Genomic DNA, 15,797 nt, shown 5'->3' with positions numbered 1-15,797 from the left:
TGCATTTTATCTGTAACAATTTTTAAAATTACCTTTCCAAACTATTTTTATATATAAGTAAAGTTTTACATTAAGGTTAGTTATATCTCAGTTTTAAGTTTATAAATTTACAATAAAAGAATACGTTTTATTAATAAATATCACTTAATAATCGTTATATGAAATGAAATATAAAAATTAATTTATTTTTAATACATACCTATACATTATTTACCGTGACACGTCTCGAATAGCTTTGTCTTCTTCCTTCTTCTTTTCTCTGTCTCTTTCTCACTCACTGCTTCCCTACAAATGGCGCGACCAATCAGAAATCATCACGCGGTGTCCTAACTCTTACTTGAGGAACTCTAGAGTGAACCATCAGCAGAAGTTTTTTGAAGCGTTTGATTGACCAACCAGGTTAAAGAAATTTTTACTCCTTTTGTCTTGATTTGGTCAATCAAAAGCTTCAAAGCATCCTCAGCGTCTCCGCAGCCGATAATATACCAATAACGTTTTCGAATGGTCAGGTTTGATCGACCCGGTAGGTTACTAGATATCATTGACCAATCACAGCCATTCTTCTGAAGAATGTATGGTTACTTTCTTTAGAATGACTGTGATTCGTCAATGGGGTCTAGTAAACTACCCCGAGTCGATCAAACCTGACCATTCGAAAACGTCATAATATTTCTGTTTGGTTATACACTTGTGATTGGTCCACTGTCCAACGTACAATACTCGATATCCAATAGAAAAGTTTATTTCCTAGTAATTTGTAACTAGCGATATTTTGGCATCTAGAAACTAAAGTTTTCTATTGGAAACCGATGGCTACGGTCGGGGAGACGCTCTGGATGCTTCGAAGCGTTTGATTGACCAATCAGGTTAAAGGAATCTTTACTCCCGATTGGTTAATCAGACGCTTGAAAGCATCATACGTCAGAATCGCAGTCTTCTACTCTGCAAAAAACTAAAGAAGAAGTAAATTTCGTCTATATATTTTATATGTCATGTTCAAGCAGCCACTTGAGTCGCTACGAGGAAAATGTCAGCTCGCTCAAGCTCGCTGGTGGTGATTTACGCTTGGTCTATAGCGCGCGTGTAAACTAGCTTCTCTTCTCGTCTCGTGTCACCGGGACGATCGATCGCGTTTTGCTCGGCTTACGAGCAGGTGAGTGAGAATGGATGCGCACTCGTTGAACAACTTGTATTTGGCGATCGTCGATCGCCGATCTGCTAACGGCGAGCAGGTTAAGTGCATTCTGTCGTCGCAGCATCTTGTCCCGTTGTCCCTGTCCTCTCCTTGTGATATTAATCCCGAACATTAGACGCGGGTCAACATTTCTGTACTTTTGGCAATCGATAGCGATTCGATAGATATCGGATGATACTCCGCTTTCATTGCACCTGTCAAGTGCACTTTCTAACGTATGACTCATACTACTGCTGATGAAGGTGTAAAAAAGCTGGAATGCCATTCTAAAGAATATTTGCCTAGTTTATTTACAGTAAAAATTTGTGATAGAGAGAGAGTTTTCGAGTGACTTTGTAATGAATAGAATTGTAGGTAAGGATACAGTCTGGTACAGTTTATAATCTTATTATTTTATAATTAATATATGTGCAAAGAGGGAAAAAGGGGCAGAGAGAAAGAGAGAGAGAGAGAGAGGGAAAGAAGAATGTATATGTAAATAATATTAAAGATATAAATGCCTGAGATTGATTAAGATAATGTATTTATACACTTTTAAACATGCTACTCTATGATAATGACATTGATTAGGATATTTTTATTACAAATATTAAATTATGTCAAAATTATTGTATTGGAAAATAGTGAACTATAGTCATTTTTTAAAATAATTATATTAACAATATTGGCCCAACAAATTCATTTTCTTTCTATAAATGTATTATTATATAGCAATTATTCTTCATTACTAATTATAAATATAATTATACTGGTAATTTTTAATTACATTAGAAAAGAATATGAAATAATAGTTTATAAATATTGGTTCGATAAGAATGGCTTAGTTTAATAAGAAGATATATTCTGTTACGCTAGAATGATATTAAAAGTAGATATATTTGCAGTGATATGAAATAATAGTTATTTGTTTTAATGAGAAGAATGTGTGCGTTACAGAACGAGGATGGAGGACCTGCTGAATCAAGGCGCTTCGCCGTCTAGCGCTGGCAATTTTTCAGCAGACGGTAGCGGTGATCTCAATTCGTCTACCATAATGAGTCTGGATGAAAGGTTATTGGACATCACATCGCGACACACTTTAAACGTTCTCCGAACACCGCCCACCAAGAAAGCCAAAAGAGTCCGATTTTTCCGCAATGGAGATAAATATTACACAGGCGTGGTGATGGCAGTGACACCGGAAAGATATCGCAGCTTCGACAGTCTCGCGTCCGATCTCACACGTGCCTTGGTGTCGAGTGTAACTCTACCAAACGGTGTTCGCGCGATATATACCATGGACGGCCGTAAGGTGCAGAGCGTCAGCGACTTGGAGGATGGCAAGTGCTATGTGGTATCCGGCCAAGGTGAGATCTTCAAGAAAGTCGAATATTCGGCGTCCAAGGTTCGCCGAGGGAGTTCTTTGTCCGGACTGCCGCAGTCACCGGCGGCCAGTAGTAGCGGTGGTACCGGTAGGCAGATCAGCGCCATTCCGCTGTGCGTGAAAGCGCGCATCGTGACGTTGATCCGCCACGGTACCAAGCCGCGCAAAGTCATGAGATTGTTGCTGAACAAACGTAATGCCCCGAGTCTGGAGCATGCGATGGAGGCGATTACCGAAGCGGTGAAACTTGACTCTGGAGCGGTCAGAAAAGTGTATACATTGTCGGGTCAGCAAATCACTTCGCTCGAGCAATTTTTCGACAACGACGACATCTTCGTGGCGTATGGTCCGGAGAAGTCTATACAGGAGGATTTTGAGTTAGACTTCGAGGAGAGCAAATGCGTGCAGAGTTTTCGGCGATGTCCATGGAGCTCTAAGCGACAGAGCGGTCCGATGCCACGTATGCCGAGAAAGTCTGGCAAGAAGATGCTCACTACGCCGCAAGTTAGGACACCCAGTCCGTCGTCCTTGATATTGCCACAACCACTGAGGTTACATTACACTGTGGGACATGTCATTGGAGACGGAAACTTTGCCGTCGTTAGGCATTGCATTCACAAGTGAATATATAATTATATAAATATAATATATATATATTAGTGGATATACATTTTTTTTATACACAAATTACGAAACCTTTAATTTAAACTCAAGAAGATGTACTATATAATTTATCTCAAGTCTCTTTATTATCTTAATCTTAGAGATATTTTCTTCAACTTGACTTTTAATTTTAAATTTAAGAATATATATATATATATATGTGTGTGTGTGTGTGTGTACAAAACACATGTGTGTTAATGATATTCTAGATCTACTGGTGCTGAATATGCTATGAAAATTGTGGATAAATACAAGTGTCAGGGAAAAGAGACGATGCTAGCAAGCGAGGTGGCGATTCTGAGGCAAGTCTGCCATCCCAACATAATCAGCTTGATTGCGGAGCAAGAGACTACTGATCAGCTGTTCCTAGTCATGGAACTTGTCAAGGTGTATTATTAAAATTACATAGAGCTTAATGGAGCTTATATTTAATTCAATTACTCATAATAAGTTAAAATTATTAATTTATGATTTAATTCAATTTAATTCAATTAACACACAACATTAACATAACAATTAAAGAAATGTATACGAATTATAACACTATTTGTTTTTTAGGGAGGAGATTTGTTTGACGCAATCGCAGCTGCGACGAAATTTTCTGAAGCAGAGGCAAGTGTGATGATTGGTCATCTGACTTCCGCCTTGGCTTATTTGCATTCCCATCACATTGTACACCGTGATGTTAAACCGGAGAATCTCCTAGTTGAGATGGATGGTAGTCACGTTAGATGCTTGAAACTGGGCGACTTTGGACTCGCGCAAGTAGTGCGAGAACCTTTATACACTGTTTGTGGCACTCCCACTTATGTGGCACCAGAAATTCTCGCCGAAACTGGATATGGTTTGAAGGTATATTTATTTATTCTAATAAATTCACTAATTAAGAATGGTGGATAAAACTACTAACTTATCTAAATTAATTCAATTTATCATATAAATAAATATTTCTTATATAAGAAATATTTATTTGAAAAGAATAGGATACAGGATTTTTTTTATTTCGCAATTTAAACATATTATTTAATGCATAGTAGATTACAGGTCTTTTTTCTTTTCGAAACATTTTATATATCTAAAATAAATCATTTGTTTTCAGATTGACGTATGGGCGGCCGGAGTGATTCTATATATTCTTCTGTGTGGCTTTCCACCTTTCGTATCCGTAGAAAATGAACAGGAGGAACTATTTGAGCGTATTCTGAGTGGCCAGTATGAATTTACGTCACCATATTGGGACACGGTATCTGATTCGGCGAAGCAACTAATTTCAAACATGCTACAAGCACAACCGGAACTTCGCTTCAGTGCCGAGGATGTGTTGGATCATCCATGGCTCGCGGTAACTGTCACTAGTATACAATATTATTTTTTTGTATCTTATGAGTTAGAAAACTCAATTTTGCCGCGTTGCCTGTACCCCCGCATGGCTTAAAATTTTTTTGTCATTTTCCTCGTAGTAATCGAAAATAAAATTAATATCAGGTAATTTTTGCCTATGTAAAATATTTGCTATCGCATTTATTATTTTAAGCACGATTTCTTCTGCCAGTTCGTTACGTCACGCTACATAAAAAGATGAAATATTCACAGCATATCTAGTTACTAGTATATTAATATTGTTTTTTTAAGATAATTTAAAATGATGAGATGCACATATAAAATTTTACTTTTAATAAAATATATATTATTATATACAGCATATGCTATATTTGTCAATTATTAATTAAATTTTCGTTTGAAAAATTTAATTATTTGGAAAATATACATGTTTTTATTGCACAAATTCAAAAATAACAAAAATGATATTTTTTATGAGGCAATCTGATATAAATGTGTATATATACACAGTCACATATATACATTTTTTGAAAATATATATAATTATTTTTATAATTTAACAAACACACTCTCTCTTTCTCTCTTTCTCTCTCTCACTTTTTTTCTCTCTCTTTGTCTCTTTCTAAATTCGTTTTGAAATTTTGTTCACGTCTTATACTGGGTGGAATTTTTATGTTACGAGCGTGGTGTGAGCGAAAACCTATCCGCATTTCTCCTCGCACTTCATCAGCTTCATTTCGATTACAAGATTACTAAGGAAGCTTCCGTAGTGGTTTGCTGTATCTGTAGCAGTGCTTTTTCTTTTCTTTTGCCCCGCCTCTGTATATCAGCAGAGCTTTCTAGGAGGCGAGCAAACCGCAACAGCAACAACCACCGACGCATCGACGGAGCAATACCGGAATCAGCAGTGTAAGCCGATAAGGTTGGCTACCTTTGAATTCGACTTTAAGAAGCAACGCAGTCAACGGCAGGAGAACGATCATGTCAAAACAAGAGTTGAATGGAAGGACGTCAATCATCGCGATGCATTGAAACTTATCGACATCCCGAGACAACAAAATAAACAGGATCGTGACGAGATCGATTTCGCCAACAGTAATGACAATGAGGATGAGCCGGTGTTTCTTAGTTTTGATTGTCTGAAGAATATTCACAGTTTAAGCCGATCGATGCACGATTTGATAGATAATTTGAATGACAACAGAATGCCCCGATGTCGTCTCAAGTCGCAAAGCGCTACTTCATCGCTCAATAGCATTCCGGAAAATTTAAACACGTGTAATTATCATAGTAGTTCATCTATTCATTGTGATGAAGTCATTGTAAAGACTGTTGCAACTCCCATTAATCATCGAACACACGACGGAAAACATGAAAACTCGCCGAAGGAAACAAAAAATCTCGACTTGAACTGCGAGACACCCAAGTTATCGAGTAAACTCGCCGCCGCAACTCGACAAAGTAAATGCAATAGAAAAAATTTGCGCGATTTGAATCGTGAGAATAGGTTCAACAATGATGATTTTCGCAACAGCAACACGACCGTATCAACATCGAGTGATAGCTTAACCGGTGACAGTTCAGTTGGCAACGATATCGAGACTTCCGATAGTTTCGTAAATATTCAATTCGCGCGTTTGGCATGCGGACAAAAGTCAAGCTCGACGCAAAGCATGGAGTCGACCGATAGCTTCGAGAATGTGAGCTTCCAATACGTGCACCAAAATAATTGTCTTGTGGATCGTCCTCTGCAAATTTCTTCGAAACTCACAGTTAATCAGGATCAGAATAAGTTCTCCGCAAAGATGTTACAGACCCGAATACAATATTCAACTGCGCTAAATGCGTTGAGGTCACCCAAGCTGGACATTCAATCTGACAAGAAGAACTGCCAAAATCTAAGAGTTCAAGAAACAGACAAATACATGAAGAACGAATTGGTAAAGCTGCGGCATGAAAGATATATTAGTAGGAAAAGTCCGATAGATTCCAGAAATGTCAGGAGCAAAAGATACAGCTGCTACTCACCGTGCGCGTCAAAAAGATCGCCTGAAGAGGTACGCGGCGCCGACAAAGTTACGACGCGGAAGTTTAGTTCGACGGATGAATTGCGCGATGAAGTGAGACAAAAGCCAACGACGCGAACGAAACGATTTAGCTTATTTTATACGCCGCAACCATTAAGGAAGACGTACGAAGGCGAGGCAAAAACTGGGAGGATCGCGTGCAAGTCAATGAGTCGCGCCCAGAAGTCTGAGAGTAAGAGAAGGGACGGAGAAGAAGCAGAGAAGGAGAGATTAGATAAGAGCAGAAGATCGGTAATTGATGCTTCAACAGTCGCAAGTAGAAGCAAATCCAACAGACAGAATGTTCATGTGAAACCGAGTGTTTTAGTGAATGCAAACAGAATAAAGTGATAAATGGTAAAGGATTAAGGTGATTAGTGCCGAGGATATGCAAACATTCAGATGCGTGGCAGAAACCAAAGTTCAATGTAATTGCTTTAAAAATGAAGCGTTAATTGCAATGATAATGTTGGTTAAAGTAATTAAAAAACTGGTCAGTGCTCTCCGATGCAAAATGATCGGAAAGGCAAGTTTCATCAAAATCGAAGACTATTATAGTTATATGCGCGTCAAGAAGTTTTGCATCGTTTTAAATTCTATTAAATTGCATCTGAAGTTATGGAAAAGTAACTAAAGTAAAAATTAAATCGTAGAAAAAAAAAAGATGATTTATTAAATATATTTAATCTTTTGAGTCTCACAATTTTTAGAGATTTTAAATTTTCAAATTTAGAGATATCAACAGCTCCAACGAAAAGTATTGCAAAACTCTAATTTTAAGAAAAATTATTTTGTACAATAATTTTTTTTTCTTCTTTAATTATAATAGAAAATATTTAATAAATATGTAAAGATTCGAAAGTTATATACAAAAAAATATCTTTTAGGGATTTTCTTTGATAAACTAACATTGTTAAGTGATAAAAAATTGATAAAAAATCATTGTAAGATATAATTTTACAAAATATAGTTATAATATTTTTTTATTGATTCTATTGAGACAGAAAAAGATCTTCAAACTTTATAGATAATACATGTAACGGAATAATTTGAGTGCAAGACTTTTCAAATGCGCATATATTCTCATAGAATTCCTGTTGCTGTTGAAAACTAAATAGCTAACAGAGACCAAAGACATATATAATGATAAAGTGCGAGAATTTTAATAAAAAAAAACTAACGAAACCGGATTAAATATCCTATACATGCAAAAATTACACTTACCAGTGTTAATTTTCGGGAATTTTGACCTGCTAACAATATTCCCGATTGCAATACGTCCCTTTTTAGAAATATTCTTAATTATAGAATGTAAGAATAAAAAAATATATAACTAATCTTAATTATAATGCTAACCGATGTTGATGCAATTAATTCTGAATCGGGATTGAAAACTGATTTATAACAAAATATTACTGAAATAATAGAGTGGTAATTTTGATAGTGAGAGTAATAATAATGATAGAGGTTGAAATGGGCGGTCTTCGAATTAAGAACAAAACATGCCAAATGCATTTAAGTAGATTATTTTGTATCGAATGTTTGCATAAATCTAGTTATAGGTAAAATGCATATAAATGAAATATTCTATCAATCTTTTCGGTTTCATGACGCGAAAGAAATTTCAAGAGATAAAAATTAATTTTATTTGGAGAGAAAGTCTCTAGTGTGCTTGTTTATATTATTCATTGGATATTTTGTTTTAAATTAAGTTTGTCTTAAGTAGGAATGCTCTTTAAACTACAAGATATATTTCTTGATAGGTGAAATATAAGATTGAAAGAATTAAGAAGTAGAAAAGGTGGATTAAAAATTTAGGAAGACTAAACTTTACAATTTTAGAAAGACAAAAAATTGATATTAATATAAGAATTTTTAGACAAAGGGCGATGAATTAGGCGATTTTAAAATGTTTCATAAATGTAGTGCTTATTAACTATAAACTTGTGCTCAAGAAAGGATAAGAAGAGAATTATTTTTATAAAGGGATCATATTCTATCAATAAAATGTGACACTGATAGATTGACTAACAAGTGCATACATTGCAAAAGGAAAAGAAATATGGCTATTATTAAAATTATTTTTATAGATGTTGATAAAGTGAAGACAAGAATTGACAGTCATTTTTATCAAATTAGTGAAAAGTATAACTTAATTAATTTCAAAATAAACTTAAATTAATGAATTTAACGAAAAATATATATTTTCATGAAAATAATTAAGAATTATGCTTACAACACATAAACATCATACAAATGCGCACAAAATTACTTTTATATTTTCATATTTGTTATAGAGATCATATTTATTATCATGAAATATGTGTTAATGTGTTTTAATTCTCTACATTTAAACAGTTGAGAGCGCAAATATTTTAAATTTAAATTATATTGATATTAAAACAAAATATAAAATATAATTTGAAATTTTTGGAAATTTCAAGAATAGTAAAGAGATAAAAAAGATTTCTTAGCAATATTAAAAAGTAAATTTTTTTGGAGTATATAAAGATTCTGTCAAGTCTTTCTTGACTCAACTTAATTAAGAAAATCGTAAACATTATTGTAATATCGCGCCCTTTGTCACTCGAGTGTTAATAATCTATAATCTCACTTTAGTGCAACGATTTTCCAATTACGATTTTTGTAACGCGCTCGTATGATATTTGTCGACAAATTGTGTATATAATTTTATTGACATGTGTAGGTCGGTTACTCGCGTGAAATAATATAAATAATGTCGTTACTGTGATTTATTCGCTTGTCATTTGTTTATTCATGGAATTCCGACTTTTAGAATTTAATTCGCGAATTTCTTAATAATTAATAATTAGTATTTTTTTTAATTTCTTGTTCTCGTTTCGTTGTTTTGTCCTTAATATCATAATACGCACCGCGCGCGATTTGTAGTAATCTTAAACGTGATTCACGCCAAATATTAAGATGCATACATATTGTGAGTCTAGCTATTTATATATTATTATTTTATTACTATTATTTTATTATTATTATTATTATTATATACATATATAAATATAATATTTGTAGATTATTCGCACAAAGACAGGTCTCGTATTGATATCACGGGACTTTCTATTTATGAATCAGCTGTATCTGTTTGATTTGCAGGAATGAAATTGAAAAAAATGTCAATAACTTATGTCAGATTTGGAATAAATTCGGGTTTATTTTTTTCAAAATACGCACTCTGTATAAATATGACAAATAAAATGTTTTAATAATTCTAAGTTCTTTCATGTAAAATATGTTTTCAATGTATCAATGCCGATTAATTTTAATTATGCAATTAATCGGAATTTACCGAAATATATTCAATAAATATTTGTGAAATAATTAATATATAATTATGAACGTTATAATTTCTCTTTAATATATTTACAAAATTTTGTTTGACTTGTAATTTTCAATAGAATTAAAAATAAATTATATAAAACTCTTTAATATGCCAGGTTTATCGAAATAAAATTACGATAATTTTCTGCATTTCTAATATATATTAGCAAGCGAATATGTTATTCGTGCAATTAATTGTATCAATCCACATGCGATATTATAGGGCACAACTAAGAGAGAATTTATATACTTTATTAATATTTCAATTACTCGAGGTTCTTAATTAACACGCACACACATACATATATACATCGCCATAAATACATTTGCAAATATATTTAATGTACTGCCAAAAGCTTATATTGAAAAATATAATTAGAGAATTTCACATTCATCGCATCTTGTATGTGTGCGAGAGAATCTCTGTTTACATTATTCTTCCAATCATTTTTTTCGTCATTTTCACACGTTGATTTACTGTACAAGATTTCCCAAAATCACCGAATGCTTTTATATATAATTATAAGTTAGAGATAAATAATTTAAAAAATAATAATTAAAATTTGTAAAATTATTATTTTCTATTTTTCCGATTAATATTGTATCATTCGTCAACTATACATGCACAGAAGGTTATAACGCATTGAAGCAAAATGCATACATTTTAATATTTGACATTATGATTTAATTTCGAAATTATAATTTAAGATGTTAATTCGGTTATCATAACTTATGTGTTAGCCAAATTATATAAAAAAATGACAATTATTTTTTATAATGACATTTTAATTGTATAATAATATCTTTTGTAATATTTTTAATTAATTACAAATCAAACAATATATAAATTATATTGTCTCTCATAATAACAATTTAAAATTATGATATATATTAGAATATAAAAATATGAATATATTATCATTAAAATCAAATCATGATAATGGTATTAATTCACAACGATACGCTATAATAATCGTGTTGAAGAAATAAAAATTAGCAATAACAATTATTTCTTATTATTGCAATTTTACGTTTAAATATACAAAATGAGGATATGTATATATTTAAAATAAGTAAATTAAATAAATACTTGAAGATAGAGAAAACTATTCGTATAAAAACTATCTCGATACATAAATATATTTCAATGGAGACTAGTAACAGAGTAAAGATCAACGTAAAACTTTCGAAGGTCACAATTTTTTAATTAGGATCATGTACTCTATAATTCTTTTTTACACACATCGAATCTTCTAATCATTTGTCTCTCATAACGAGTATAAAAATACTATATGTATATCATCGAGATGTCATGAATATATTATGCGAGATATTTTTTGTTGTGTATTATTATTCTTTAAATTCTCTCTCTTGTATGCATGCATAATTTGAATTTTCGCGCGAAATGATCGGCATGAAATTAGCAATGCTCTCTCAATTATAAGCAATCTATATCTTTTACGTCTATGGACGGTTACGTCACATGTCCGGAGCGTCCAGAGCGTGGTCAGTGCCGTCATTCTCGCGGTGTTTCGTATTTACGTATTATTATTGCGTTTTAAATGTGCGTGCAATCTAAATGTCGCGAATGTTGTGTAAAATCACGAGCGATCATCGCATCGCGTAAATTATCGTACGCGCGATCGTAACTGCGATTTTTCGGACGGTCTGTTAAAAGCGGGCGATTATCTAGTACGTACAATGGCGAAAGGATCGACGAGACATTACGACAACATACCGCGTCCAAGTATAAATTCATTCGCTACATTTATCACGCGCGATAGAAATGTTTACATCCTTTTTTTCAAACCCTCAATGTGGATACAGTCATGTTATTGTCCGTCGACGTGTATGCGAGAAAAAATATCGGGCGCCGCGATTCAAACGCGTCGCGAGTCGCGGGCAATTTCGATTGCGCGGCCGCGCGTGCGCGTTCCACCTCCACCTCCACCTACACCCCACCTACACCTACACCCCACCTGTCCGTTCCCGTTCTCGCGCTACGGCGTGTCTTACGAATTTACACGGTCAGGCGCAGTCAACGTTTGCCGCTCGTCCCTGTTGGTTGATATGTCGCGGCGCGTGAATCCGTCCCGAATTCGTTTACATATCGAGTGCGCGAATTATTTCTCTCGAAACATATCCGTAAGAGTGTATTTCTGTCCGACAAGAACCGTGGGATACGACGTATCAACGACGTACAGGGGGCAGGATCGAGCGCGGCGTAGCGTTTGGATCAGGTGAGTTTTACTTGAAGATTGCAACTTTAGCAATCGATTGATTTTCAATTATGTATAATATTGTTATTATATATGTATATAATGTAATGAAATTGCGAGAGTCTTTTCAAGTAGTTTATCCACTTGATTAACATGTGGCACAAAATATCGTAAATCGTGCATTTGCTGTTGAAAATGCGCGCGCGCGAGATCGTTGATCGAAATCTGAAATGTACGATATTAGGCGATTTTTGGCGTCCTTCTGGTATAACAACCAATGTGTACCAGAGTGTCTTACACATCGATAAAATATATGTACGTATATATGTTTTATCAATGTGTAAGACATTCTGGTACACATTGGTTGCTATACCAAAAGCACGCCAAAAATCGTCTATTATTTACCAGTATATATATCATTTATTTGCGCATGCGCGTGTGTATAGCTTTATTTTATTTTAAACATATTCAATATGCGCGCATTATAATACAATTATTAATATAATTATTAAAACTTAAAAATCTATACATATACATGTATAATAAATATTATAATTAAAATGCAATTATACGACATCCGATTGAAAGACGATGCATTATTTATTAATAATATTTCTCAAGTTTATTACAATTATAATCTTTTCAAAATTCTAAAATTCCACTTTTTGTTATGTGTACATGTGCGTAGAGGATGCTTCGGTATATTTTTATAATAATATATATCGCCATAATCGACAACAAGAAGAGTTATTCTTTCATTATACGCATTGTTTGTGCCCATATTTCGACATCATATCGCTATCTGTTACTTGGACAAGAAACTATATACTTTGGCTAATGCACAGTATCTCGCGCGCGAAAATGGCAATTTATCATGTTCAAATATTAACTCGTCGTGATGTGTACATCGCATTATTTGTATTTATCAAATTTGCGCATAATTTACTCTCATAGATCGGGCGATAAAAATATAATATTGTTTTTTCTTTTTTTTTCATATTTAATATATACGGCGAGAAAATATCTATTTTATAAATCTTTATTCACAATAGAATTATAATTATATTAAAATAAAAAAAGAATTAAGAGAAAAAATTTTATAATTTTTGCGGATAAATTTTTTTTGAACTAATTACAAAAATAAACTTTGTGTGCGCGTAATCGAGACTTTTTTTAAGAAATAAAAATTTGTCTCTATTCGCAAATAAGTTTTGTAATATAAAAGAATTTAAAGACAATCGTTGTTATATTAGGATTATGACAAAATAACATTTTACGTTATATATTACGTGGAAATCATATAATAGTTTTTGAGGAAAAGAATTGATATAATGATTGCTATTGAATGTTTTCGCAGAGACAATGTTACTTGCGAAAGATGAAAACTATAAAAATAATGATTACAATTGACTTTGCGTGTATTACAAATTTCACAGTCAAAATTATTCGTTACATCAGAACACCTGGCGCAATTATTACCGGAGCGTAACGGTATTTCTGTGATGTATTTACGTGCATCGTGTCGCTAGACTTTGCGTTCAAACCGCTAATGATTGTTTTGCGATCATTGCGTTGCAACGTTTCTCTTCTTTCGAAATGCTATAATGCAATTTTATATTAATTTTGTGGATTTAACTCTCGCTTGTCACGATCAATGAGCTCTTTTAGTTTTTACAACGATCGTTTAAAAAAGTCATCAAACATATTTTATATGCAAATAAAATTATGAATTAAAATGTTTTAAAAATTGTGCTTTTCTCTCTATTTTAATCGACTTAGAGATATTTTAATATCGAAGTAAACGTTTAAAATTATTGAAATATTTGTGTCATAAGGTTTTTATGAAAATTTCTTAATTTCTAGAAATATTTACGTGTTTGCACGTGTTCATGAAAATTTATCGAAATATTCTTTCTAAATTTATTTCACACTGTTTATGTACAGTTTTTAGATATACATATATGTATAAATTTTTGATTATTAAATTATATAAATGGTGAGACTTCCATATACTACCTTGCTCCGATTTCAGTTAAATTTGACAGATATGTAGTACTCGCTAAATGTAGTCGAACGCCATAAGTGTAAATATATGAAAGACGTCTAGTTTCCGAGATATTCAAATTTTAGTTATATGACTAAATAAACAATATTTAAACAATATTTATTAAATTAACAATATTCGACTACATTTAGTAATTTAGTACTACTACATGTCTGTAAAATTTTATGAAAATTGGAAAAAGGAAATATATATATAAAATTGCTAAAATGCGTATTCGTATGATTTTGTCAGAAAAATATCCATAGTATATCTCACAATTTATTTTTTCATATTGCTAAAAAATAAGCATACTTTTATATCATCTTTTTGTGACTCAATTAACTGAGAAGATCAGTGCCAAATTTGGCAATTTCTGGTTACGATATGCTTTTGGTATTGCGCGCGGTTACATAATAATATGTATATCTACATAAGCGCGTATATCTGAGCCCGAGTGTCGAGCGTATTGCGCGAATTTAATTTGTTGTTGGAAATTAATTTTTTTCTTTTTTCTATAGTCTTTTGGAAAAATATTTAATTTAGTAAATTCCCTGATAAAATATGACAAAAAAACATGTCGCATAATAGAATTCTATGTGTGTTCTCAATTTGCCCGAAATAAAATTAAACTACTAAATTTTGCATAAATTAATATTAAATTTATTTAAAATATTAATAGAAAATAGAATTCTATATACATAAAATCTGAAATATATTTGCGCACCATAAAATTGATATGCAATGTACAATGATTTAGTTAAATTAATTAACACGAGAAATTAAAACGAATTAATTAATAAGAGAAAATACATTTTCTTATTTTTTTTTGTCGACATTTTTCACCCTTTTTATTAATAATTTTTCTGTTCTGTCGATTAAGAATCATTAAGTCAATCGGTGTGTTATTAATTGTCCCGCATGTTTGACGAAACAAGAGAGAAGGCAACCCTTATTCTTCGGGAATCATTAATCACACGTTTTGTTAGACGAAGTACTTGGCGATCGTAGTAATAGAAAACATTGCGTGACACAAGCTCGACACTGATTACACGAAACACGAAACTATTTAATTCGTATCATATTATATAAGCTTTATAGGAAACGTATAATTCAATTAAGGTTAATTGAAAATATTCATAAACCATTAAAATTAAAAGCTAAATAAAATATTATTAATATAAATATTAAAATAAAAATATTATTATTTTATTATAATGATATTCTTATTAATGTTATATGTATATAAAGTATTAATCTTATTATTAATGTTATATATAAAAATATTAATATTTCAAATTTATTCAATTTTAAATATTAAAATTATAAAAAAGGAACAGAAAATTTATAAATATATAAATTAAACGTAATTCATATAATTCAATGGAAACTGATTAACATAAAATTATTAAATATAATTTAAAAAAATTTTTTTTCTATGCTTATTGTACATTTTTATAACTCTCTCTTCATATTTTAAGAACATTAAGTTATTCGTTAATTTTAATTTTGTGATTAAGTTTTTTATTCATTAATTTATTTAATATAATCTTAC

The 15,797-nt window shown here is 32.0% G+C and overlaps 2 protein-coding genes across 4 annotated transcripts in view; both read left to right on the top strand.

Moving 5' to 3' along the window:
- The first annotated feature begins 953 nt into the window (after nucleotides 1-953).
- On the top strand, nucleotides 954-11,318 carry LOC145966938 (uncharacterized). 3 transcript variants are annotated; one of them, XM_083091394.1, is made up of 6 exons: nucleotides 954-1,549; nucleotides 2,132-3,178; nucleotides 3,431-3,608; nucleotides 3,780-4,073; nucleotides 4,321-4,563; nucleotides 5,393-11,318. In XM_083091394.1, exons 2-6 carry the CDS (start codon nucleotides 2,139-2,141, stop codon nucleotides 6,977-6,979), a joined length of 3,342 nt encoding a protein of 1,113 aa, XP_082947520.1. In that variant the 5' UTR covers nucleotides 954-1,549; nucleotides 2,132-2,138; the 3' UTR covers nucleotides 6,980-11,318. The 3 variants fall into 3 exon arrangements, with proteins under 3 accessions (XP_082947520.1, XP_082947527.1, XP_082947510.1); XM_083091401.1 differs by having other exon boundaries at nucleotides 955-1,153; nucleotides 5,396-11,318; XM_083091384.1 differs by having other exon boundaries at nucleotides 955-1,153.
- A 515-nt stretch (nucleotides 11,319-11,833) lies between these two features.
- The window catches only part of Sick (sickie), a 163,995-nt gene continuing 160,031 nt past the window's right edge, over nucleotides 11,834-15,797 (top strand). The window contains exon 1 of the mRNA XM_083091298.1: nucleotides 11,834-12,222. The gene's annotated coding sequence lies outside the window, so the exon portion shown is untranslated. The remainder of the gene's footprint in view (nucleotides 12,223-15,797) is intronic.

This window comes from Camponotus vicinus, unplaced genomic scaffold (assembly GCF_025532165.1).
Source record: "Camponotus vicinus isolate PSW18456_S1 unplaced genomic scaffold, iyCamVici1.0 SCAF_1, whole genome shotgun sequence".
In the NCBI taxonomy this organism is placed as follows: domain Eukaryota; kingdom Metazoa; phylum Arthropoda; class Insecta; order Hymenoptera; family Formicidae; genus Camponotus; species Camponotus vicinus.
The sequence above is the reverse complement of the archived record's forward strand: the minus strand, read 5'-3'. Positions and strand labels throughout refer to the sequence as shown.